This window comes from Dasypus novemcinctus, chromosome 26 (assembly GCF_030445035.2).
Source record: "Dasypus novemcinctus isolate mDasNov1 chromosome 26, mDasNov1.1.hap2, whole genome shotgun sequence".
In the NCBI taxonomy this organism is placed as follows: domain Eukaryota; kingdom Metazoa; phylum Chordata; class Mammalia; order Cingulata; family Dasypodidae; genus Dasypus; species Dasypus novemcinctus.
Genome location: NC_080698.1, coordinates 51,178,699 through 51,204,672, shown reverse-complemented (window position 1 = coordinate 51,204,672; position 25,974 = coordinate 51,178,699). Strand labels below are relative to the sequence as shown.

Genomic DNA, 25,974 nt, shown 5'->3' with positions numbered 1-25,974 from the left:
ATAATAATTAGGCTCAAATACATCTTCGTTAATCAAAATAGAAACCATTACAATCAACACATTTTTGCCAATGAGAAATAAGGCTGTTTATTCCTGTAGTGTAAAAATCTGTACTTTGGGATTTGACGAACTCTTGGAAAGCATTTTCTGCATCCTGCTGGTTGTGGAAGCATTTTCCCTGCAAAAAGTTGTCAAGATGCTTGAAGAAGTGGTTGTCGGTTGGCAGGAGGTCAGGTGAATATGGCGGATGAGGCAAAACTTCATAGCCCAATTCATTCATCTTTTGAAGCATTGGTTGTCCAACAACTGCTGGGCATTGTCATGGAGAAGACTTGGGCCATTTCTGTTGACTAAAGCCAGCTGCAGGCATTGCAATTTTGGTGCATCTCATTGATTTACTGAGCATACTTCTCAGATGTAATGGTTTCGCCAGGATTCAGAAAGCTGCAGTGGATCATACTGGCAGCAGACCACCAAACAGTGACCATGACCTTTTTTTGGTGCAAGTTTGGCTTTGGGAAGTGCTTTCAAGCTTCTTCTTGGTCCAAACATTGAGCTGGTCATTGATGATTGTCATATAAAATCCATTTTATTGTCACACACCACAATCCGATTATGAAATGGTTCATTGTTGTTTCATAGAATAAGAGAAGACACTTCAAAACGATGATTTTTTTATTTTCAATCAGCTCATAAGGTACCCACCTATCAAATTTTTTCACCTTTCCAATTTGCTTCAAACACCGAATGAGCGTAAAATGGTTGACGCTGAGTTCTTCAACAACTTCTCATATAGTTTAAGAGGATCAGCTCGACGATTGCTCTCAGTTGGTTGCTGTCAGCTTCCAATGGATGGCCACTATGCTCTTCATCCTCAAGGCTCTCATCTCCTCTGCAAAACTTCTTGAACCACCACTGCACAGTATATTCATTAGCAGTTCCTGGCCAAACGCACTGTCAATGTTGCAAGTTGTCTTTGCTGCTTTATGACCCATTTTGAAATCAAATAAGAAAATCATTCGAATATGCTTTTTGTCTAACATCATTTCCATAGTCTAAAATAAATATAAAATAAATAGCAAATAAGTCATTAGCAAAAAATATAAAGCAAGGAATGCACATTAAAATGATGTGTAACATAACCACATTTATTTAAGAATGTATGCCAACATCAAATGGCAAATTTCAACAATGGAAAACCACAATTACTTTTGTACCAATATAATAAAAAGCAAAAACAAATGAAAAACCACTACGGTATTGGCTTAAGGACAGACAGAGAGACTAATGGAATAGAATTGTAACAAACACCTATACAAATGTACAGCTAATTGATTTTCAACAAGGGTGCCAAGTCCACTTACAGAGGAAAAAATAGTCTTTTCAACAAAATAGTCTTTTCAAATAGTACTAGGAAAACTAGATATCCACATGCAGAAGAATAAGTTGTACCCTTATTTCATACCAAATATCTAAATTAACTCAGAATGGATCAATTACCTAAACATAATATCTAGAAAAATAAAACACTTAGAAGAAAACACAGGTGAAAATCTTCAGGACCTTATATTAGGCAATGGTTTCTTAGATATGACATCAAAAGCACAAACAACAAAAGAAAAAATAGATATACTGGACTTCATCAAAATAGAATAATTTTGTCCATGAAAGGACTTTATCAAGAAAGTGAAACAACATCCTATAGAATGGGAAAAAGTTGAAATCCTGTATCTGATAAGCGTTCAATATCCAATATATAAAGAACTCCTAGGGAAGCAGATTTGCCTTAACTGACAGAGCGTCCGGCCTACCACATGGAAGGTCCAGGGTTTAAACCCCGGGCCTCCTTGACCTGTGTGGAGCTGGTCCACGTACAGTGCTGATGTATGCAAGGAGTGCCGTGCGACGCAGGGGTGCCCCCGTGTAGGGGAGCCCCACGCGCAAGGAGTGCACCCCTCAAGGAGAGCTGCCCCACGTGAAAAAAGTGCAGCCTGCCCAGGGGTGGTGCTGCACACACAGAGAGCTGACATAGCAGATGACACAATAAAAAGAGACACAGATTCCTGGTGCCACTGACAAGAATGCAAGTGGACACAGAAGAACACACAGCAAATGACAACCGGGGTGGGGAGGGGGGTGGGAAAGGGGAGAGAAATAAATAAAAAATAAATCTTTAAAAAGAAAGAAAAAAAGAACTCCTAAAACACACACAAAAAAACCCAAACAACCACCACACCATGGAGCCTAGAGTGCCTACAACTGAAAGCAGGAGGATTGCATCCAATATCCATGTGGAATCTAAACCCCCTCTTGACATAGATGTGGAATGGACACAACCAAGCCAAGGTCCACAGGAAGGAGGAATACAGTAAGGATCAGAGTGGACTTAATGATATCCTATTCATTAACTATTGTGGTTAATAATCGAGAAAATGTGGCATTGATGTGGAAAAAGTGGCCATGGTGGCTGCTGGGTGCGGGGAATGGGAGGAAGAGAAGAGATGTGGAGGAATTCTCGGAACTTGGAGTTGTCCTGGGTGGTGCTCCAGGGACAATTGCCGGATATTGTATGTCCTCCCATGGCCCACTGGATGGAACGTGGGAAAGTGGGCTATGGTGTGGAACACGGGACATGGGGTGCAGCGATGCCCGGAGATGTACTCACCAGACGCAATGGATGTGACATGATGATGGGGGAGAGTGTTACTGTGGGGGGAGTGGTGGGGAGGGGGCGGTGGGGGTGAATGGGGACCTCATATTTTTTTAATGTAATATCTTTAAAAAAAATGAATAAATCGAGAATTTGGAAAATAAATAAATAAATAAAAATAAAAGGTCATATTAAAAAAAAAAAAAAACCCAAACAACCCAATTAAAATAGTGAACAGACTTTTCTCTAAAGAAGATATACAAATGACTTACAAGCACATGAAAAAATGCTCAACATCATTAGCCATAGGGAAATGCAAATCAAAACCACAATGAGATACTACTTTACACCTACTAGAATGACTACTATTTAAAACAACAACAACACAGAAAATAACAAGTGTTGGTGAAGATGTGGAAAAATAAGGAACCTATGTACATTGTTGGTGGGAATGTTAAATGGTCCTGTCACTGGAAAACAGTTTGGGGTTTCTCAGAAAGTTAAACATAAAATTACCATATGACCTGGCAATTACACTTCTATATATACACTGAAAAGAACTGAAAACAGAGACTTAAACAGATATTTGTTCATAGCAACATTATTAACAATAGCCAAAAGGTGAAGCAATCCAAGTGTCCATCAACAAGGAATGGAAAAACAAAATGTGGTCTATCCATACAATGGAAAATTATTCAGTTGTAAAAAGAAGTGAAGTGCTGATACATGCTACAATACGAGTGAACCTTGAAGACATCAGGTTGAGTGAAATAAGCCTGACATAAAAGGACAGATAATTGTATGATTTCACTTATATGAGATATCTAGAATAAGCAAATTCATAGAAAGTAGATTAAAAGTTATCAAGGGCTGGAGGGAGGGATGGGTAATGGGGAGTTACTGCTTAATGGCATAGAGTTTCTGTTTGGGATGACGAAAACGCTTTGTTAATGGATAGCGGTAGCATGATATGGTGAATAAAAATTAATACCTCTGAATTATATAATTAAAAGTGGTTAAAACGAGGTAAACAGTTGTGGCTCAACCAACTGGGCTCCCACCATATAGGAGGTCCAGGTTCGACACCCAGGATGAGGATCCTGAAGGTAAGCTGGTCCCCATAGCAAGTTGGCCCACACGGAGTGCTGGCCCACACGGGAAGGCCGTTACGCACAGGAGTGCTGCCCTGCGTGGGAATGCCGCCCCATGCACAAGTGCCGGCTGATGCGGAGAGCTGGTACAGCAAGATGACGCAACAAGAGACACAGAAGGCACAGCAGAACAGGGAGCTGAGGTGGCGCAAGAGAGTAATCACCTCTCTTCCACTCCAGAAGATCCCGGGATTGGATCCCAGAGCCGCCTAATGAGAACACAAGCAGACACAGAAGAACACACAGCAAATGGACACAGAGAGCAGACAACTGGGGGAATGGGAAGGGGAGAGAATAAATAAAATAAATCTTAAAAAAAAAAAAAGTGGTTAAAATGAAAAATTTTATGTTGTAGATATGTTACCACAATAAAAAAACAACAACAAATAAACACACATAAAAAAACAAACAAAAAATGATTAAAAAACACGTTGGCAGTCATCCTTGACCCTTTTCTTTAACCCCAAAATCAAATCTGTCAAGAAAATGCTATTGTCTCCATTTTCAAAATATTCTCACTCTGACCACTTCTCCCCACTCCCTCCACTCTAGCAGAGGTCTGAGCCTGTGTGACCTCTTGCCTGGATGATGACGCCTCACTGGCCTTCCTGCCCCGTTCCTCACTCCTTGAAAGCCCTTGCCAATTCCGCAACTACAGGGATCCTTTTCTAATATAATTCAGATCAGATCCCTGCTCTGCTCAAAACCCTTCAGCAGGGGAGCAGGTGTAGCTTAATGGTTGAGCTCCTGCTTCCCATGTACGAGGTCCCAAGTTCTATGCCCCATATACCTAAAAACTAACAAACAAAAAAACCCACAACCTGAAAAACAAACCAAAACAAGAAAAAACCTTTCAGCGGATCCCCATTTTCACCAAGAGTCAAAGCCAAAGTCCTTCCATGGGTCTCCGCCCTCCTCCACTGTTTCCTCTGCAGCCTCATCCCCTACTCCTCTCTCCTGATTCCTCTGCTCAGCCTCGTGGTAAACAGAGTCCACCTGATGTCTCTGCAATGGCTCTCCCTCTGAGAGAAGCTCTCCTCCCCCAGGCCCACTGCAGGAGTCTCATTGCCTCATTACCTTCAAGTCTCTGCTCACCTGTCACCAGCTCAATGAGCTGCCCTCTCCAGCCCATTCAATACTGCATCCACCCCTTGCCCTGCCTAGCACTCTCAATCCCCTTACTCTGCCCTACTTTTTAGTTTTCCATAACACCGATCACCTTACAGCAGACTGTTTCATTTCCTTATTTCCTATGTTTATTCTTTGTCTCCCTCATTCCCTTCGCCCTCTCTCTAACACATGCACATGGAATATAAGTTCCAGGGGGGCAGGGACGTTTGTTTTGTTTGCTCAAGTATCTCAAGCACCTAAAACAGGGCCTGGCACATTAGATGACCTTCAATAAATACTCGCTGAATTGAATTACTCACGTCTCAGTGATTTGACTATTTCTGAATTTATAAGTTGTAATTTCTTTTACTAAAAATAATTAAAAGCACTTTCTAAGGAGGAAAACAAGCAGCTTTGAGGCCATTTTACAGACTGGAAGCCCAAAGCAGCCTCTTACCATCCTTCGCATATGCCACACAGTACACAGTGTCTTTGTGTCCTTTTAGGGGCTGGAGTAAGGTGCCGTCAGAGGTGTCATAAACCTGGCAAAAAAAAGACAAAATTGCAGATTATCCATTTGATATCCATTAGTCAGAATTCCTAGAGTTGCTACTGCTATTTTTTTTATAGCATAATACTCGGCAATATTCTAAATTCGTCTCAAATAAGAACTGTACTGAGAAGACAGAAAGGATGTGACTTAAAGCGTAACCCAAGAAGTGGAGGTCTCAGTTCTGTATACAATGTGAACAGGAACATGCCATCAATCCTTAATAAAGAAAGGTTCAATGACCCTTGGAGCTTCACTACAGGTTCCATTCATTCCCCATGAGTTTGGATATGTGACCAAGGAAGGACCTCCCAGATGAGGCCAGTACATAAAAAGAGCCAGCTACAAAATGATTAAATTTTAGTATGAGCCCTGCCCCTTAACAGCCTCACAGGGAGGTTTCATATTTGCAGTCAAGAGTTTGAAAGTCAGAGACCTGGGCTCTGGATTTACAAATAGGAAGGAGTTAGAAAACCAAGCTGTACATGTGGATTTAGGATATTTTATAGCTGGTGCACTATCTATAAATCGGGGATTTAAAAAGCACACCATCTGAGAAATCAACCTCCCAAATGGTTAGACTGCTGGAAAAGATAACTTATGAAGAAAAACTAAAAGGATTTGGATTGTTTACCCTGGAGAGAGTAAGTCTGCAGAACAATTTAGCCATGGTTTTAAGATTAGGCAGTTGCTACACAGAGGCTGGAAGGTAGTCTGCATATCTAAAGGCAACAGAGCTAGAGGAAATGGATTTACACAGGAGGAAGGAGAGATAAAATAAAGGGTTTTAGGTCAAACGTAAGGAGTTCCCTGAATATTACTTTTATACACTGGGATAGGCTCCAGAGGGAACTTACATTCTTTGAAAATATGAAAAATAGGACAGCATCCATATGGAATTGTTTAGGTAGAGGCCAAAGCCTAGAAGTTGGGGTCAGGCTATCTGGCTTCTCAAGGAGGAAGCACCTTCAGTCCTGTTGCTTGCATTTTTCAGGGGGACAAAACGTGAACTGACACTAGCCCACTTTGAAAGGCATTTTGATGAATTGTCTTCAGCTCTTGCATGGGTGTCTCAAAGTAAAAAGGGAAAGATTAATTACTCCAATGAAGGTATTGTTCACAAGTTCCTATCTGATAGACAGTTTACTAACCTGTTTTAAGTAGGCCATTTCCTTCCCCCATTAAAAAGTAATGACTAGTTTTTCCGCCCCAGCCTTTTTATCTCAAAAAAAAAAAAGGTCAAATTTCAGAGTACTTACAAGAGGGAGGGGGAAAAAGCACTTAAAAAGGAAACTCAGACAAAATCCTACCAGTAATCTGTTTCCTGCAGCCAAAATCAGTTGGGTTCCATCGGGCTTAAATGCGAGGTCATATATACTAAACAGGAGACAAGACAAAAGGACAATTAGGAATGAAAATGATGAGGTCTGCTAATGGTCAGAAAGCAAACATTATTTCCTTATGAAACACTGCTTATGCATCAGGGAGAAAAATAATGGCTAAGAATTGCATTTGGTTGCAAACTCTATTCCCTCACCACACTTTGGCAGTCCATTCAATCACTATCCACTAAGGGTTAGTTTTATGTCTTCATTTCCACTTGTCCAGAAGCCAGATGCCTGAAATGATTCAATGGGTCAACCATTGAGAACAAAGATTTTTCTAATAATACCTTTAAGGCTGGATACGGAGACCATGTGTGAAGGCTAGTACATCCACGTCTCTGAAAAAAATGGTACTTATGACTACCACTGCCAATTAATAAGATGTTTCCTGTGTGCACCTTAGGTGCTAGGCATTAGTACAGAAAAACTGAGGAAAGCACAGTCCCTCCCCACCCTCAGGGAAATTATAGTCCAATGAGGAGGTGTGAATTTCACGTGTTCACAGAGAATCATCAAAAGCCATCAATTTGCAGCCAGTGTAGCTCAGTAGTTGAGCACTGTGTCCCACATATGAGGTCCCAGGTTCAATTCCCTGGCCCCAGTACCTCCAAAAAAAAGTCATCAACTCTAAGGCATACATTTTTCCAAATTTTAACATCTATCTGGTTGTATCAGCATATAAACCAAGAGTTTAGAATTAATGAATGATAATAACTACTGAATCATTATATAGATGCTTTTTCTTACTTTCTAGAGCCAAAAGTTAATACCTGAAATTACTGAAACTCCTTGAACTAGTCTCAGTCTTTGCTCGTCCGTACTACTGTGATGGCTATTCTAGACTAAGTCTCAGTCCTTGTTTTAGACTTCCTATTGTAATGGCAACCATTCCACTTTCCCTTGTTTGAATCCATAAAATCCCTAACTCCTCCCTAGATTCCAAGAGACAGATTTTTTAGGCCAACAGGCCATCTGAGCGCCTGCTTTGCCCTTAGCAATAAACTCTCTCTTTGAAACTTCGCTGTCTCAGGAATTGGTCACTGGAGTGCATCAGGCAAACAACCCCCCAGTTTGCTCGGTAACAATGTGACAGTTCAATTGGCAGCGTTTTTTTTTTCTTCCTTAGTGTACTTAAAATAATGACATTTTATAATCAATGACCTCTTAGAGTAGATGAAATACAGTATAATATTGTGATCAAGCCTTGAAGAGATACATTAAAAACATATATCACAGGATTTGAAGGAGGAAGACAGCATTCTGGTTTGGGAAGAGGATCAGAAAAGGCTTTGTGAGGCAAATGCCTGCCAAAGAACAGGGCTTCTGAGACATGCAGGAGATGGCACTTCAGGGAGAAACTGAGCAAAGACATGAAACTGAGGGACACCAAGTAATGCAAATAATCTCACTTGACTGAAACATGTGGCTATCTGCTAGGCAGTAGGGAGAGAGAAGGCTAGAACAGCAGGCTAGAGCCATATTACAAAGATTCTTGGATGCCCCAGACGAGGAGTTAATTAGTTCAGATGACTCTAATAAGAATGTGTTACCACAGCACTGCCAATATTACCATGGGGTAAACTTAGCTGGCCCCCCAGTGACCTAAAAGTATACATACTCAGCAACAGTACTCGGAGCAGTTACCGTACACAGGCAGACTCCGGGCTAAGCTCGTCTCAATACATTATTTCATTTCATCCTCACAATAATTCTGTGAGGTAGGGAGAAGTGCCCTATTTTGTAAATGAGGACACCAAGGCTCAGAGAGGTCAAGCACCTTGCCCAAGTTCACACTTCTGGCAAATATGGAAGTGCATGCAAGTACGACAAGTACTTATTACAGCCAGAATTTCAACTCAGGTCTGACCCCAGAGTTTAGGCTCTTAACCACTAGGCTATACTGTCTTCCACCCTCGTGAATTATTGCCAAGTGTGACAAGTCTTTGTTATGCTCAAACTTTAATAATAATAACAACAACAATAATAATAGTGGTTAACACTTATTGAGCACATTAATTTACTTTTTTTTTTTTAAGATTTATTTTTTTAATTTATTTCTCTCCCCCCACCCCACTGTCTGCTCTCTGTGTCCATTCGCTGAGTGTTCTTCTGTGTCCGCTTGGATTCTTGTTAGCAGCAGCGGGAATCTGTGTCTCTTTTTGTTGCGTCATCTTGCTGTGTTAGCTCTCCCTGTGTGTGGTGCCACACCTGGGCAGGCTGCGCTTTCTTCGTGCAGGGTGGCTCTCCTTACATGGCACACTCCTTGAGCTTGGGGCTCCCCTACATGGGGGACACCCCTGCATGGCAGGGCACTCTTTGCGCACATCAGCACTGAGCGTGGGCCAGCTCACTACACAGGTCAGGAAGCCCTGGTTTTGAACCCTGGACCTCCCATGTGGTAGGCGGGCACTCTATCCGTTGAGCCAAATCCGCTTCCCCATTTATTTATTTTGTATGCCAGGTACCATTCAAATACTTAAAATGTATTAACTCATTTAATCTTCACAGACACCCTATGTTGCAGATAAGTAAACTAAAGCACAGAGAAGTTAAATAATTTGCCCAAGAATAAACTGCTACTAAGTGGAAGTGAGGTTAGGATTTGAACCCAGGGCCCATGCTCTAATTATTATGCTTTGTGGCCTTCAACATCATCATTATTAGCATATGCCATGGTTGTTAAAATAATTAACAATAGCTCTCACACCTTTTCAGCAGCAAAAAAAGTTAATTATCACTTAAGGCCTTACATAAGGCCTTACCTATGGAATTTAGAAAGTTTTTGATATAGATTCTATTGACATCAGAAAACAATTTTTGGGAAGAGGACGTGGCTCAACTGGTAAAGCATCTGTCTACCATATGGAGGGTCCAGGGTTCAATTCCCAGGGCCTCCTGACCGGTGTGGTAAACTGGACCATGCACAAAGCTGCTGTGCGCAACAAGTGCCGTGCCACACAGGGGCACCCCCGTGCAGCGGTGCACCATGCGCAAGGTGTATGCCCCGCAAGGAGAGCTGCCCTGCATGAAAAAGCACTGTATGCCCAGGAGTGGCGTCACACACACGGAGAGCTGACACAGCAAGATGACACAACAAAAAAGAGACACAGATTCCCAGTGCCACCTGATAATGCAAACGGATGCAGAAGAACACATAACAAATGGACACAGAGAGCAGACAATGGCAGGGAAGGAGAGAGAAAGAAATAAAATTTAAAAAAACCAAACACAATTCTTCACATGTATTCACAGTTAAGAGTTTTTAAAGAGCATGAACTGACACTATTTCATTTGATCCCTATAATAACATAATGCAGTAGACAAGGCAGGCATCATTGGTGCCTTTTTAATTGAGAATACAGAGAGGCAAGCAATTTGTCTGACATCATACAGTTATCAGAAAATCATTTGAGTGCCTCATTTGTGCCAAGCCTGAACTAACTCCCTCTCAGCTGTGAAAAATCCACTTACTCTGAATTTCCTGAAATTTGCTGAAGTATTACAGCATCTGACTTGCCCTAATCTAAATTCTTCTTGTATTTAGAGTCTATACAATTCAATTTAGCTTCTAATGACATCATCTGCTATATTTTACATTGTTTATATGCTACCGTGTCCCCTTAATTACAGTCATATGGAATTTGAGGGCAAGGGCCATGTTTTATACATTTGTGATGCCAGGTATATGGCATTATACTAGATACATAATGAATATAATTGACAACCTGAAAAGATTTCATATAAACCCCTTGGATTTTAATTACATTATGAGATCACAGAAACTCAAAATTGGAAACAACACTAGCCATCATATCGTCCAAATTCCCACACAGGGCAGAAATTCCCTACAGATGTTCATCCAGACTCAGCTTCAACATTTCCAGGGCTGGGGTGCTCACTGTCTACAGGCAGTCTGTTCTACTGCAGGATGTCTCTTCCCACCTGTCCACTCTCTTCATTAAAAGATTCATCATCAGTTTCCATTGCAGGGAGACAGAGGGTGAGTCCTATAAATTGCCCTCTGCCAAGACTGTGTCCATCCCAATGTAAAACTGAAGTCCCGAGGTGCCTCCACAAACCCTGCACAAACTGAACTAGCCCCACTTATGTCACCTGTTCTCAGTCTCTTCATCTATAAATGGGGTATCAATTCCAATCTCACAGGGTGTTATAGAGGTTCAAGGAGACAATGCACGTAAACACAGTCAGGTCTACTGTAGGCATTCAGTAAATACTAGCAAGTGTGAATGGAGAATTATAGAAGATGCTAGCACAAACAACAAAGGGCAGTGGGGGTGGGGGGTAGGAGCAGGTGGGCAGGGGGAAGAAATAAATAAATAAACCTTCAAAAAACAAAAGAAAACATTTGGGTGAGAAAATGGAGTTTTTAGCTGAACTGAAAAGCATAAATTTAAATGTTAGCAAGACTAAGGGAAGCGGATAAGGAAGACCATCTAGTAAAGTGCACAACTGGACATGGAAAGACATGGGAGTCACACCAGGATTATAAGAAGATAGCAGGATCACAGAAGGTCTTGGGAAAAAAAGTTCCTGATGCCATTTAAAGGTTAGACTGGAGGCAGAACAGCAGACCAGGAGGCAGCGGCTGGTTTGGTTGCAGAGGACAAACTGATCTTTGACATCTGGCATTTTAAAATTCTGCTGTCTGTCTTGTTCCAGGCTGTCGGCATATCTAGCTGCCAACAGGATTGCTGAACTAGAGAAGCCCTACAGCCGCCATTCGAATAGGTTGTTTCAAACCTATGAAGGGTCAAAAAAGCCAGATAACCAATCTTCCTTCATCATTCAGTCCCTCAGTTATTCATTCATTCATGAATACATCCATCCATTAAATATTAACAACAATTACTGATTTGACTAAGCTTGGGAATCATTTGGAAATGAATAAAGACATAGCTGTTGCTTTTAAAGGGCTTATAGACTTCTGGAATAAGCAGATGCACAAATAACTATAGCACTCAGATGAGAGGAATAAACAAAGTATCTCACCAGGGGTTGAAAACTGGGAGCAAATCAGGCTGCATTTGGCTAGCACATGTTTTCTTTGGCCCATTACAGTGTTTTCTCTGTTTTTGTTTTTTTTTTTAGTTAGGTGCCAACATTTAAAAATTAGGACATGTCACATAAAAACTCAGATTTGTAGCATCTGCTGAAAACAGGAAGATCTGGGCACACCAGGCCAAATTCCTGCATGGTAATAATTGGCAGTGGATGAGCAGCAGCTGTCCCTTTTAGGCAGAGTATAAGCTCTCCAATTTGCCACACTCCTTGCCATTCCTTATTACTCTCTGACGTGGAAGCCAAATGTTCAGTTGCCAGTTATCATCAGTTTGTACTGTTGGTACTTAGTAAAAAGAATTTTTAAAAAACTCAAATCCCTATTAAAAACAGTAAATGAAAGAAACATTGATAGGGCTATATGTTTCAAGAAAAGTGTTGTAGACTGGAAGAATATTCCTAGGAAAATGGATAATTCTTTGTGGTTAAGATGCAAATAACCATTTCCCATTTATGTTACCTGTCTGACTCCTGCAGGCATTTGAGTCTGCAACCTCTGTAACACAGGGGAAAATCAGTATAGTGGTAAAGAGCATTGGCCTTGGAGCACGATCGACAAGTCTGAAAGACGGCTCCACCACGTACATGCTGTGTGACCTTGGCAAATTATTTATGCTCTTTATACAGCAGTTTCCACATATATGAAAAAGAGAGGGTAATCATACTATCTACCTTAGAGAGCTGTTATGAGGTGACAATGAGATCAAGGATATGAAGTTCTTGGCCCAGTGCCTGGCACATAATAAGAGCTATTCTAGTGCAGAGCACAAGAAGTGGCCATCTCCACAGGGAGAGATTTTAAGGGTGTGTAGGATTTCTGTGTGAGATGAGAAAAGAGTGTATGCTTTACACAGACAAAGACCTACAAGAAGCCAGTGAGGGAATGGCAAGTTGCCAGTCCCACTGGTCAAAACAGGCTGAAAAGATTGTCGAGGAAGAATTTCAAAGTCAGGCTGAGAACTATCCAGTTAAGTCAATATTTCCCAAAATGTATCACTATGTGATGGACATAGTGATAAATGGAATGGGACATTAAAATAACATTGGCTCTTAAGGTAAGAAGTCATTCTTTGAATTCTCTTTCAAACCTTCTAATTAAGCATAGGAGGAAGTCTTGTTTTCATTCCTTTCATTTTCACCACATCTGACAAGATTTGCTAATCACCAATTTTAGAGACAGCAGATCTCAGGCTTAAAGGCTCCCTAGCAACTACCTAGCTACAATTTATTAAATTGTTTTGTTTCTCCCTGCTCTTACATTTATAGCAAGTGATATTGATATATGGAGTAATAAATTTTCCCTTCTACAGCATATTTAAGTGAAAATAAGTGAATTAATTTAAAGAAAACCGTCAAGTAAACAGGAGTACGGGTAGTGTGTGGATATGGAAAAAATTGTGAACTTTGGGAAACACAGTCGTGGATGTAGGATACACTCAAGATGGATTTTGAGTAAGGAAGCGGCAAGCCCACATACTGGTTTGGTGTAAAAGTGCCTGCACAGGCTATCCGACCCGCGGTACATCCCTTTGTCCCCTCTCCAAGACTCAGTTTCTCCACCTGCAATGTGGAGGACTGACCTTGCAGTCTTCCAGACCCGAGATTCAGGGAACCTTAGACCGGGCCGCAGGCCCGTTGCCCTTGGCAACCGCGTTGATTCCCGCAACGGCTCGCGCCATCTCCGCCGGTTCCAGCCTTCCCTTCCTCCCGTACGTTCCCCACTTCTCACCACTGCTCGGCTTTATCTCTCCACGTCAACACGGCTCTCATCGCGGCTTCCCTCACTCCTCGGATCCCTCCGCCCCGTCTCAGCAAAAGGACCCCTTCCGCTAGCCACTTTGGCTACCGGCGCTACCCCTGGCAACGCACATGCGCGGTAAGTAAGCGCCAGGCAGAGAGTTCCAAAGGCGCATGTCTAAAACGAGTCCGAGAATGAGCAAAAGTGAAGAGGGACCAGGCCCCCGGGAGGCGCGTGCGCAATGAGAGCACGCGCGATTGGCTGGGGGCGGTGCGTCCTCTCGACCAAGAATTTGATTGGCTGAGCTGTGGAAGATGGCGGTTGCGGCGGAGGGGGCGGCGGGAAAGCAGCTGTGGAGTCTGAAAAGACTCTCAGCTACCTGCAGCCTCGGGTTTCAGCCTAGCGTTCTAAGCTGAAGAAGCTTTCACGTCTTGCTCCGCTCCACACCCAGATCGTCGCATCCTCTCGGCCCGGCCCTCCGGCCCTCCAGCCTTCCCGGCCGCGCAGGTGCTCGGATTGCTGCAACCGGAGCCGGCTTGAGGAGCCGGGCTGGAATGGAGAATCCCGAACTGGGGGACTGCCGAGCTACCCCCTCGGTCATCTCGTGTGAGCGCCTAGCCCCAGACCGGCCGTATGACCTCCGGCAAGTTGCTGTCTTTTTCGGGCCTCAGTTTCACCACCTGTAAAGCGCGAGTGGAGGAGTCGATGTGTGTGGGCCTTTCTAACCTTGACTTCCTGGGCTCGATAGAGACCGGGGCCCCGGGTTTGGTTATTAGGAGGTAGGGCTGGAGATCAGGTACTTCTGTAGGGTGAGAACTGGGGTGGGCCCGACTTCCTTGCCCGAAATGACGAAGAAGCTCGGAGTTTTTGCGGCATGAGGAAAGATCTGCTTGGATTGGAGGATCCTAGGAGGAATTTGGAGATGGGCCTAGATTTTGTGTTGTCATGTTCAACGGGCTTTATGAGAAGTGACTGAGAAAGGGAACTACAGTCTTTTACTGAGTGCTTGTCATATATGTGATTATGAGGCTAAGGTGACTAACTTAGCTGTTTCGACATTTCAGTCCTCAGAATTACCTTGAAAGAGGTAGTTAACTTACTCTTGGCGCACGCAGCTAGTAACTGGCAAAGCTGGGATTTGAAACCAGTCTGTTTATTTTAAAGTTTGTGCTGTTTTCACCAGGTTTCAGATCCCTTATCTCTAAAATTGCGAACCTTATAATTTCATAAGACCCTATTCAGCTCCCCAAAATCATTTAACCCCAAATTCAGTACAAAGACCTTGATTCTAATTCCAGTTAATTACATTTGCTTAGTTTCTCTATTTGAAGTTGATTTATTTTCTGTTTTTTGAAGTTGATTTCAATGATTTCTATAGACCTATCGAATTTCAAAATGTGTGATTTAATGATTAGGATACATGCTACTGAAGCTACTTGAAGCTTTTCAGTAGTAGAGTGGGAGAAGCAATGAACCAAGATTTGGTATAGCTTGGCTCTGGAATCAGTTCTGCGGGTAATTTAAAGTTCCTGTCACTCAACTTTATTAATAAAATAAAAATAATTCTTATCCTGCGTACCTCATAAGGTTATCATGAGGATCAAGAATGGAGGAGAATTGAAAATTCTGATCAAAAATTATTTGCCTTTTGGAGGGTTACATCTGATGAAAGTCATGGACACTCCCAGAAAAATGCACATATATGTAAATTTTTTTACCTTTTTTGAGGAGCAGGGGATGTCTCATGGACTCCTCTAAGCAGTTTTCTTGATCCCAGGTTTAGAGTGCAGCCATTGGTTCATATTCTCATACTTACGTCAAGTGTCACCAGAAATCTGTATAATAGTCCTATTCAATGAGTTACAACAAAGTTTATAATAGGTAGTTTGAACTTTTCATTATGCAGATATTTCCAACCCTTTGTTAACCCATGTTGAAGGACAGGAACCTAAAGCTATTCCAATAACACAAGACTAATTTATACTGACTTAAATTTCCTGTTTTATCCAAATAGTCCATGTGGTTCCTGCCCTGTCATGGGTTGAAATTGTATAAGCCAAGGGAAATAATCACTTGCACTTTGTTTTGTTTTTCAGTAAGGAAGATGGTGCTCAGGGAACAGAAAGAGCGGGAGAAGATGAGAAGCAAATGGTGATAAAAAGAAACAGTGAGCGTAATCCCCCACCACATGAACCCATTGCTCCTCAGTGTGGTGGTACTACAATGACAGAATGCCATAAGTCTGTCCCTTGTGGATGGGAAAGAGTCATAAAGCAAAGGATATCAGGGAAAACAGCAGGAAGATTTGATGTATATTTTATCAGGTGAGCATGCAAGGTGGTAAAGATAACACAGGCAAATACTTTTGTCTAGATAGGTAGTGAGTGGAAAAGCATAGCAGGAGTCTTGACTTATTTCTATTTTTACCATAAAATATATGTGAATTCTGTTTCTTCAGTGTCACTGGTTAGTTACATCAAGTAATTTGGGGACAATTACACTTTGTCCCTCCTGTATATGGTTAATGGTGAGGTTGCAGTTAAGTTATATCCATGAAGTTATTTTATGTTATGATAGAAGAAACCATTAAAAGTACCATTTTATCACTGTCTTTTATTTTAAATGACAAATACCCTTGGTAACACTTGGAAATCATGAGAAATCTAAAAGGTGTTCCAATTCATTTTTAAAGTCACCTCTATTTACTAGCAGTAAGTTTCCTCTAATATCATTTTCTAGCCCTCAAGGACAAAAGTTCAGATCCAAAAGTTCACTTGCCAATTATCTGCACAAAAATGAAGAGACTTCTCTTAAGCCAGAAGATTTTGATTTTACTGTACATTCTAAAAGAGACATTAAATCAAGATATAAAGACCGCAGTCTGACAACTCAGGCATCCCAACTGCAAAATGAAAGTAAAATTTCAAGCTGGAATCTCAGGACACGAAGTAGGTGGAAAACAGATGAGTTTCCTCTACCAGGTAGTAGCTCGGAATTGCAAAAGAGCAGAGGACTATCTAACTTTACTTCTGTTCAGTTGCTTTTGAAAGATGTTGAGGGTGTTGCTACTAACTCCAGAAATGTTAGAAAGCCCAAAGGAAAAGTGACTATTTTGAAAGAAATTCAAATAAAGAAAACTAAAAGAGGGTGCCGGAAAAGTCTTTCAGATTCCATTCAAAGTGTTAGAAAAAGAGGATCTGTGTATAATAAAGCAGATGCTGAAGATGAGTCAGCCACACAAGAAAGTCAGCTCCATAAAACTCTCTGCATTTCTGATGCAAGAGCAATCAATGAAACCCTTAGTGCATCCAATGAAGAAAAGAGACTTGTAAAAGAAAAATCACTGACTTCAGGATCAAACTTTCATTTTGAACAAATGACTTCTGGCATCATAAACAAATTATGTTCAGCCAAAGAAGCAGAACACCAGAAGTGTCAAGATACCTTTTTAGAATCTGAGGAAATCAAAACAAAAGTGGAAGTTGGGGAGATGAAGGAATATTTGCATACTGACATTTTGAAATGTAACTCTGAAGTGGACAACAGCTGCTCACAGACCGAGGAAACTGTGGAAATATTTCAAGGTATTTGGTGCTTTAAAGTGCTATTATTGAATATTATATTTAAGGAATTTATTCCTCCTGATCTTGTATTTCATTCTTCTGCATGGTTAGGATGTGGGAATAGAGCCAAGAAATAGGGCCAAATATCAGACATATTCTACCATTTAATCCTAACACCTTGTCTAACTGATCTTGAAGCACTTTCCTACAGCAGAGAGGGAATCAGCTGGTTACTACGTTGATACACCCATCAAAGGAGAGTTGGCGTGGGTAACAGCTGCCACCATCTCTCCTTGGTACAACAGCCAGGACTCTCAACAGAGCTTTCTCCCATCCTTTTCCCAGCTAGTCATTTTAAAACTTGAAGGAAAATAAAAAGGCTTCCCTTGTGAAAAGGTTTGGAGAGGACACTTTTATACATAACTGGTTAAGAATAGTCAGTGTCTTTTCTTTGCACCCCTCCTATTACTACTGTACTGTAACTTCCAATTTAATTTTGTATCTTTCATAGTCATTTTTATCTACTATTATAATGCTTCTTTAAAATGCTTTAGAGCTCTAAATAATTCAAAACTAATCACTTCACCTATTATTTGCAATATGTTCTTAATCCAGAGTTCAGAGCTTAGCAATTTTGCTTTTATAATATCTCAGTGAATATGACATAAATAGGAGATCTTTTGAGCATCCTGGTATTATTCGTTATGCTATAATGAGTAACTCCTTTAAAGAAGATAGTAATTTTACTTAAATTCTCTGAGGAGGCAGCCTGGACAAATTGGTGGAGCAGGGAGTTAGACTTGATCCTGCCCTCAGTCCCACCCATGATTGTATATCATCTTTGCCCAGAATTTCTCTACCTTTGACAGAAGGTGACCATATGTACCTAGGAACTGAATGAGAATTCTTCAAAGACTTTGAGCTTCTTAGAGAAAGCTTTGAGGTTTATGTAGATTTATTGCTAGTATACTAGGCAAATAAAGTATTAAAAACATCCTTTTGCAACTAAAATGGAAGTGTCTTATTCATTCTACACACAAAGAAGTCTAATTCTCAACAAAAGATGAAGTACCCTAAGGTAACTAGGTATCTAGTGGAATCGTAAAGACTTTCCCATTGACTTAACTAGAAATTGCCAAATAAACTGAGCTTCAGTCTCCTAAGTAATAACGGAGCCTAGTGAGTAATTATTTGTAGGAATGCACAGAGAAAATTATCAGGTAGCTATTAGAGGCGTTTCCTTTGTTCTCATTTCTACTTTCCACTGGGCTTTACCTATTCAAAATAGAATAGCAAAAAACACTACACTAATTATCTGGAGACCTGGACCCTGGCCATAGTCTTTTGTCAACTCTAGCGTCATTTGGGGATAGTTAGTCAATTTCTAAGTCTTAATTTATTCATCTGTAAAATGGAATTAACAGCACTCACTAGTCCAATTTTCCACATCAAGAATATTGTAAATGAAGGGAGCGGCTGTAGCTCAGTGGTTGAGTGCCTGCTTCCCATGTATGAGGTCCTAGGTTCATCCCCAGTACCTCCTTAAAAACAAAAAAAAAGATTATTGTAAATGAGAAGTGAAAAAGATGGTATCATGCTACAAAAAAACACAAGATATTATTAACTGATATTCAAATTTAGAGGGTACAGCTAAAGGGAGTATTTCACAGTCTAACAATTGATCCTAACACCTGCTCTAACCAATGAAGATGCTCTTAGAAACTTGGTTACGTCTTATAATGCTGGTCAAATAGTGTTGAAGTAACTGAACTTCCTACTAGATACTGGTCTCAGGTATCCCAGTTCTAAATCTAATCGAAGATTCAGGCTTTTCTGCAGATTCTGTTTTGGATATATTCCTTTTTTTGGTATGTATAAAAGTATTCACTACAGGAATTTTGGGAAATATAGAAAATTAAAGAAGAAAATAAAAGTCACCACTCAGCAACGACCATTATAACATTTTGGTTTACTTCATTCTGATATCTGTAGTATGTATATATATCTTTTCTCTTTTTTTATAAAATTGGAACCACATAAAGAATCTTGCTTTCAAAGACATGGGGAAATATTCATGATGTAGTCTCAAAAAATATTTTAATGACCACATTATAAAATTGTGTCATAATTTATAATGTTTCATGCTGTTTCCAATTTTTCAAAACTATGAACACTGAACATAAATCATAGAGAGCTAGTTTGACAGAGTGGTTAAAGGCATGAATTCAGGATTTTAATGTCAGCTCTGACACTAGCTCTATAACCTTGGGTAAGTTACTTAAACTCTCTGTACCTCCTTTTCTTTATCTGTAACATGGAGATAAAATAGTACCTACTCCTAGTACCTACTTGCTTAGATAGGATTAAATGGTTATTTTATGTAAAATGCTCAGAATAGGGCCAGGCATGTACTAAATGCTTTATTAGTAGTGGTATTTTTATTCTTACTATCATTATTTGCATCTGTGAATATTTCTTTAGGCTAAACCATAGATTCTATAAACAGTATTTCACTCTTCCTTTTCAGAAGACACCATTCCACGAACACAAATAGAGAAAAGGAAAACAAGCTTGTATTTTTCCAGCAAGTTTACTAAAGAAGGTATCCCTTTCCCAGTTGGAAAATCAGATTTTAAATCCATTTCAAGAGTTCAACTCTGATGCAGAATGTTTGTTTAGCTCCTAGCCCCCCACGGCGAAAAGCCTTTAAGAAGTGGACTCCTCCACGATCGCCTTTTAATCTTGTCCAGGAGACACTTTTTCATGATCCATGGAAGCTCCTCATTGCCACTATATTTCTCAATCGGACCTCAGGTTTGTGAATTATTTTTAATCTTTATCTTAGTAGATGCACTGTGATGAAGGAGAAAGCACTGAGTTGATGGAGGTGTGGTTTCACGTACTGTTCCAAGTCTCTGTGACCTCAGACAAGGCCTTCCCCTTTCGGCCCTCAAACTCTTCACCTACAAGTAAGATATGCTAGATGATGTCCCAGAGCCTTTTTTAGCATTAAGGGGCAAGTTTCTGATTTATTTTCTACTTCCACGGTAGTTTTGGTCATCGATAAAAATCAGTTATTTTTCCTTCACCATCTGTTGTATGTAAAAGCATTTCTTTTTCATTGAATAGCTTCTCAAAATGTCATTGGCACTTTGTATTCTATGTGTTTTACACAGGTTATCTGGTGATCTAATTCTTAAATACTATTATCGTGCAAGGGCAAATTTCAGCATATTTTGGACTATTAGCCAAATAGATTAGTTTTGGTTTTTGATTCTGAGAGTGGTTGCTGGTTAAGGTAAGGACTTCTTTAAGGGGGCAGGGAGCAGCTCTCTATGAGATTTCTAGATGAGGAAGTAATTGAACCTGAAATCAGCCCATCTGGAGGCTTGTAATCATACAGTTATTCTTCTCCTCTGAGAAACCCCCTTATCTGTTTGCTTACTTTTGTGCCGCTTATCTGCTCGTTGTTTTTGCTCCCTGTCTGCTTGCTGGTTTTTTTTTTCTTTAGGTGGCCCCGGGACCAAAACCCATGACCTCCCATGTGGGAGGTGGGCATTCAAATGCCTGAGCCACATCCACTCCATGCTCGCTTTTGGTTTTGCTCATTGTCTTGCTCGTTTTTGCTCTATGTCTGCTTGTTGTTTGTTTTTTTAGGAGGGACTGGGAACTGAACTCAGGACATCCCATGTGGGACGCAGACGCTCACCTGATTGAGGCACATCTGCTCCTGCATACAGTTATTTTTCTTCCCAGGCAAAATGGCAATACCTGTGCTTTGGGAATTTCTGGAGAAGTACCCTTCAGCTGAGGTAGCAAGAACTGCAGATTGGAGAGAAGTGTCAGAACTTCTTAAACCTCTTGGTCTCTACGATCTTCGAGCAAAAACCATTATCAAGTTCTCAGGTATTTTCCCATATGCCTAAAAGGAAAAACATAAACTGCCTTCTTAAGAGAGCCACACCTTCAACTTTAGTGCTTTTGGGATGCTACATTAATAGAGGTCATTCAGCTCAAGCACTGAAGGCATTTAAAAACAAACCAGTCTCCCACTGACAAAGGCAATAAATACTTTCCCAGCACTCGGTCAGGCCATGTGGGCAAAATTCAAGGAAGAAGTCAGTGAACCAGAAAGCCTGGTCCTGATCTCAAGGATGTAATCTCTGTTTATCAACACAGCACAAAATAACTGTTAGTAAGCACCAGGTGGGAAATTTGGAAAAGGGTGCTGCAGGAACGCAGAAAAAAGAGCAGTCACAACTAGGGTTGCTGGGAAAGATTCTTTCCTGTTCCTTTCTGTTCTCTCCATCCTGCCCCCATCACCACACATTTAGGAAAGATATTTTTCCAGAGGCTGACCTGATATATGTGTATGTATCCTTCAGATGAATATCTGACAAAGCAATGGAAGTATCCGATTGAGCTTCATGGGATTGGTAAATACGGCAACGACTCTTACCGAATTTTTTGTATCAATGAATGGAAGCAGGTGAGGCCCATTCCCAACTATGATATATCCAGCATATTTTGTCTGAGGAGAAATAAGACCACCATTATAGCTAAAACTATTTCTTGGACACAGGTGCTATTGCAGTTATAACCAATTTTGTTCCTAGCTTGAGGGGCATGAGGTGGCATGAAGTTATTGGCAGCAGGGAAGGATCCACAGACACTGCCAAGTCCACACAGAACCTTGGGAAGCCCCTTGATCTCCAGCAGTTTGGTCACTTCAGGCCCTCTTCCTCTCATTCCCATCCACGTGTTGTCTCTAAGCCCTGGTGGGGTTTTGCTCCTGTCACAGTCATAATAGCCTTCAAAAGAACACCACTAGGGAAGCAGATGTAGCTCAAGTGGTTGGGCGCCTACTTACCATGTACAAAGTACCAGGTTTGATCCCCAGTACCTCCTAAAAACAAAAACAAATAAATGAAAACATCAGACGCTCATTGGGGAGCAGATGTAGCTCAGAAGTTGAGCACCTGCTTCCCATGTACAAGGTCCTGGGTTCATTCTGCAGCACCTCCTTTAAAAAAAAATGTACTCCACTAAATGGAAGCAGGCATGTTTGTGCCTGGAAGTATGTTTTTTGGGTTTCTCCTAGTGATCTCAGACTACTTTCATGGTAACTGGGACCTCTGTCAACTACCCATTCTGTGAGCTGAGCATCCCAGGCATCCTGGTTTCCTGCCCTCTCCAGCTGTGCCTTGCCCTAAGGCATTCAGCCAACAGGTCTGGCCAGCCTGGGCCAAAAGCCTACAACCAGCCCCTGCTTTACCATTTATTGTGAGCTGAGCAACCTGTTAGCCTTTCAGCATCTGTTACCTCCTCCTTGAAAATGGAGTATTAATACTTGACTCATCACCATCCAATACCCCAGGTTGTGGTGAGGATCAGTACTAAATAGGAAAGTGCTTGGTAAACTGTAAAGGATTACAATTGTATCATGTATAGTTTTAAGCATTCTTGAATCACAGGTTAAAGGTTTTAATTTTTAGGTATATTATCATAATTAATTGTTCTTCATCATACTTTTAAAAACCCCATTTAAAAAATGTACTTCTAGCTAACTTAAATAAGGTCTCCTGATGTGTTCCATTTCTTCCAGGTGCACCCTCAAGACCATAAGTTAAATAAATATCATGACTGGCTTTGGGAGAATCATGAAAAATTAAGCCTGTCTTAAGACTCTTTGAAGTTTTCAAACTTGTTTTTTGTGTGTTGCTTTGCACCTCAAATCTTAGGAGCTCCATTAAGTGCAACCAATCACCTTTCTAAGGTGTGTGGATTTTAATCAGCCCAACTAGAAGCTGGTGTGTATTTTCTTAATGTTTGTGCTACCTGTGGATTTTTGTTACTGATGTGCTAGAACATATTTTGAGATTTAAAAAAAATAAATTAACAATCCTAAAGATGTATATGACTTCTTCAATAATGAAATGTGGCGTGAAGGTGAAAAAACTTCTCTAAACTATCAATAATACAAAGCAAAATTATATCAGTCCTGCTAAAAGAAAGAGTAGACTTTATCTTTTACTATAGAAGACATTAAACAATTTTATATGAAGAAGCAGTTAAAGAATTTGCAGCCAAACATGTAAGAGGAAAAGTATTATAGGATGTATTAGGCAATTAATTAATAAAAGTATCTTTATTAAAAGTGTTGACCCCTCCATCCCCTGCAAAGAAAAGTAAGATTCTTTTGACATAATGTGTTCTTGATGACTCCACACTGGCTTTTAGGAATTGGAGAATCAACCCCAGCACCCATTTGATAACCACTATGACTGAGCCTGTAGCTCAAATTCAGCTTGCCACCTTCTGGCTCCTGCCTTTTACCTTCATCCTTTCATGAAAATTCAAACTTTTGCCCATCCCTCTTCTTTGAGCCAGAGGACAGGACCTTTTTAAGTTTTATGCCATTTTGATTACAAGTATGGTAATTTATAGCTCAAATAGCAAAACATTTACCTTAGAAAGAACTCACCAAATTGCAAAGAAAAAAAAAATCCTAAATTTTAAGTCTCAGTTATCAATTGCCATTTTAAGGTGCAACCTGAAAATTAGTTGGATGCAAAAGATTTTTAAAAATTGTTAGAGAAACTACCTTTGTTGTATATGAACAGAAGTGGGATGCAGAGTTAGTTGGGTGGTTTCCACTTTAGTAAATACATTTTAGTTTCAGAGTGGTCGATTTTGGCCAGAGAAAATGAAAACTGGCCACTCCTGCAGTGCAAACATCTACTTCATATTTTTCCATTGCAGTTTTATTTAATAACAAAATAGCATTCACCAAGTGTACAGCCCTGTGCTGGAGAGGGGGCACAAAGATGAAAAGCCTCTGTAGATGCCTCCCAAGAAGAGAAAGACACATACAATAGTAGGAGGGAACAAAAGGGGCAAGGTGGGAAACGGACTTTGGCCCAGTGGTTAGGGCGTCCGTCTACCATATGGGAGGTCCGCGGTTCAAACCCCGGGCCTCCTTGACCCGTGTGGAGCTGGCCATGCGTAGTGCTGATGCGCGTAAGGAGTGCCTTGCTATGCAAGGGTGTCCCCCGCGTGGGGGAGCCCCACGCACAAGGAGTGCGCCCGTGAGGAAAGCCACCCAGCGTGAAAAGAAAGAGCAGCCTGCCCGGGAATGGCGCCGCCCACACTTCCCTTGCCGCTGACGACAACAGAAGCGGACAAAGAAACAAGACGCAGCAAATAGACACCAAAAGCAAGACAACCAGGGGAGGGGGGGATAGTAAATAAATAAATAAATCTTTTTAAAAAAAAAAAAGGGCCAAGGTGAAGATGCAACACAGCTACAAAGAATACAAACAGCAGAGAGGGCCTCTGATACTGTGGGCACAGCCAGGGTTGGGATAGAGCAAACCCAACCCATCAGGTGAGTCTGGGTGGCAGTCTGACCTCTGTACCTGTTTCCTCTTTTTAAAATGGGCTAGTAGGGAAGCAGATGTGGATCAAAGGACTGGGCTCCCATCTACCATATGGGAGGCTTTGGGTTTGATTTCCAGGGCCTCCTGGTGAAGGCAAGCTGACCCATGCCACAGAGAGCTGGCACAGAAAGATGACACAACAGAGACAGATGCAGCAGTCCAGGGAGCTGAGGTGGCTCAAGCAACTGAGTGCCTCTCTCCCATATCGCAAGGTCCCAGGATCAGTTCCCGGGCCCTCCTAAAGAGAAAGATGAGAAGGAAAGGACAAGCAGACACAGAAAGAACACACAGCAAATGGACACAGCAGACAGCGCATGCAAGCAACACCCGGGGGAGGGAGTAAATATAAAATTATATAATAAAACAGGTTAGTGCTGCCTGCCTCATACTGTTAATTGTGATTATTAGGTTAATGCATTGCTTGAAGTGGGTGCCTGGCTTGCAAGAGTGCTATGGTAACGTTGCCCATTATCTGTAAAGTGGAGATGGTCTGAGGGGCCACCTCAGGTTGTTGAAAGGGTCACAAAGTTAATGCTTTTGAGTAAAAGTTGTGCTTCATACAGAGGAAGTGCTCAAGCATTTTTTAGGAAACTTTTGAGATAAAACCCACATAACAAAATTCAACACTTTAGCTATTTAAAAGTGTGTAATTCATTCATTTTTAGTACATTCACAGTGTTGTGCAACATCATCACTACCTAATTCCAGAACATTTCCATCACTACAGAAAGAAACCCTAAATCTGCTAGCAGTCAATCCCAATTCCCTCCTCTACCTCCCCTGGCAACCATTAATCTTTTCTCTTCTTATACGTTTGTCAATTCTGGACATTAAATGGCATCATACAATATATTGCCTTTTTTCACTAACCAGTGTTTCCAAGGTTCATCCATGTTGTAGCATGTACCAGAACTTCATTCCTTTTTATAGCTGAATAATAATTCCTTTGTATGGATATACCACATTGTATTTACCCATTCATCAGTTGATGGGCATTTCAGGAGTTTATTATTAATGCTCCGATTCTCAGATTCTGTAATTCCAAACCACGGTACCCCATTCATCTTACAAGGGGGCAATGCCTACCAAAATCCTTCCTCTATTTGGTCACCGACTCCCTTGAGTTTCTAGAAACTCAATGACGGAGGCACGGCCTATTCTTTAGTTGAAAAACTGAGGAATGAGGGTGTGGAGAACTGGAAATCAATCCTACAGTTTCCGGGGGAAGAGGATTTATGACTCCAGATTCAGAGGCCACAGTCAAACTAAGAAGCCCCATCTTCCCCGTCTTCCACCAAGCCCAAGGAAG

General features: G+C 41.1%; 2 protein-coding genes across 9 annotated transcripts in view; one reads left to right on the top strand and one right to left on the bottom strand.

Moving 5' to 3' along the window:
- Window positions 1-13,912, bottom strand: part of IFT122 (intraflagellar transport 122) — a 100,641-nt gene extending 86,729 nt beyond the window's left edge. For all 5 annotated transcript variants that reach the window (XR_011647560.1, XM_023584294.3, XM_058288621.2 and 2 more), the window contains exons 1-3: window positions 13,655-13,912; window positions 6,772-6,838; window positions 5,369-5,453 (exon numbers count right to left, since the gene is read on the bottom strand). Coding sequence is in view for 4 of the 5 variants with exons in the window: in XM_023584294.3 (XP_023440062.1) it covers window positions 5,369-5,453; window positions 6,772-6,838; window positions 13,655-13,695 (193 nt within the window). In the remaining variant the exon portion in view is untranslated. The remainder of the gene's footprint in view (window positions 1-5,368; window positions 5,454-6,771; window positions 6,839-13,654) is intronic.
- On the top strand, window positions 12,927-23,139 carry MBD4 (methyl-CpG binding domain 4, DNA glycosylase). 4 transcript variants are annotated; one of them, XM_058288625.2, is made up of 8 exons: window positions 12,927-12,980; window positions 15,760-15,987; window positions 16,403-17,247; window positions 19,754-19,828; window positions 19,906-20,040; window positions 20,983-21,132; window positions 21,612-21,715; window positions 22,832-23,139. In XM_058288625.2, exons 2-8 carry the CDS (start codon window positions 15,812-15,814, stop codon window positions 22,907-22,909), a joined length of 1,563 nt encoding a protein of 520 aa, XP_058144608.1. In that variant the 5' UTR covers window positions 12,927-12,980; window positions 15,760-15,811; the 3' UTR covers window positions 22,910-23,139. The 4 variants fall into 4 exon arrangements, with proteins under 4 accessions (XP_058144608.1, XP_004477293.1, XP_012374590.2 ...); XM_004477236.4 differs by lacking the exon at window positions 12,927-12,980 and adding an exon at window positions 13,958-14,306; XM_012519136.4 differs by lacking the exon at window positions 12,927-12,980 and adding an exon at window positions 13,966-14,370.
- The last annotated feature ends 2,835 nt before the right edge of the window (window positions 23,140-25,974 follow it).

Excerpts from the sequence above, each read along its gene's own strand:
- MBD4 (XM_004477236.4), top strand. The coding sequence starts at position 14,218 with ATGGAGAATCCCGAACTGGGGGACTGCCGAGCTACCCCCTCGGTCATC. Across the intron at positions 19,829-19,905 it reads CAGCAAGTTTACTAAAGAAG|CTCCTAGCCCCCCACGGCGA; the intron begins GTATCCCTTTCC and ends ATGTTTGTTTAG. Across the intron at positions 20,041-20,982 it reads ATTTCTCAATCGGACCTCAG|GCAAAATGGCAATACCTGTG; the intron begins GTTTGTGAATTA and ends TTTTCTTCCCAG.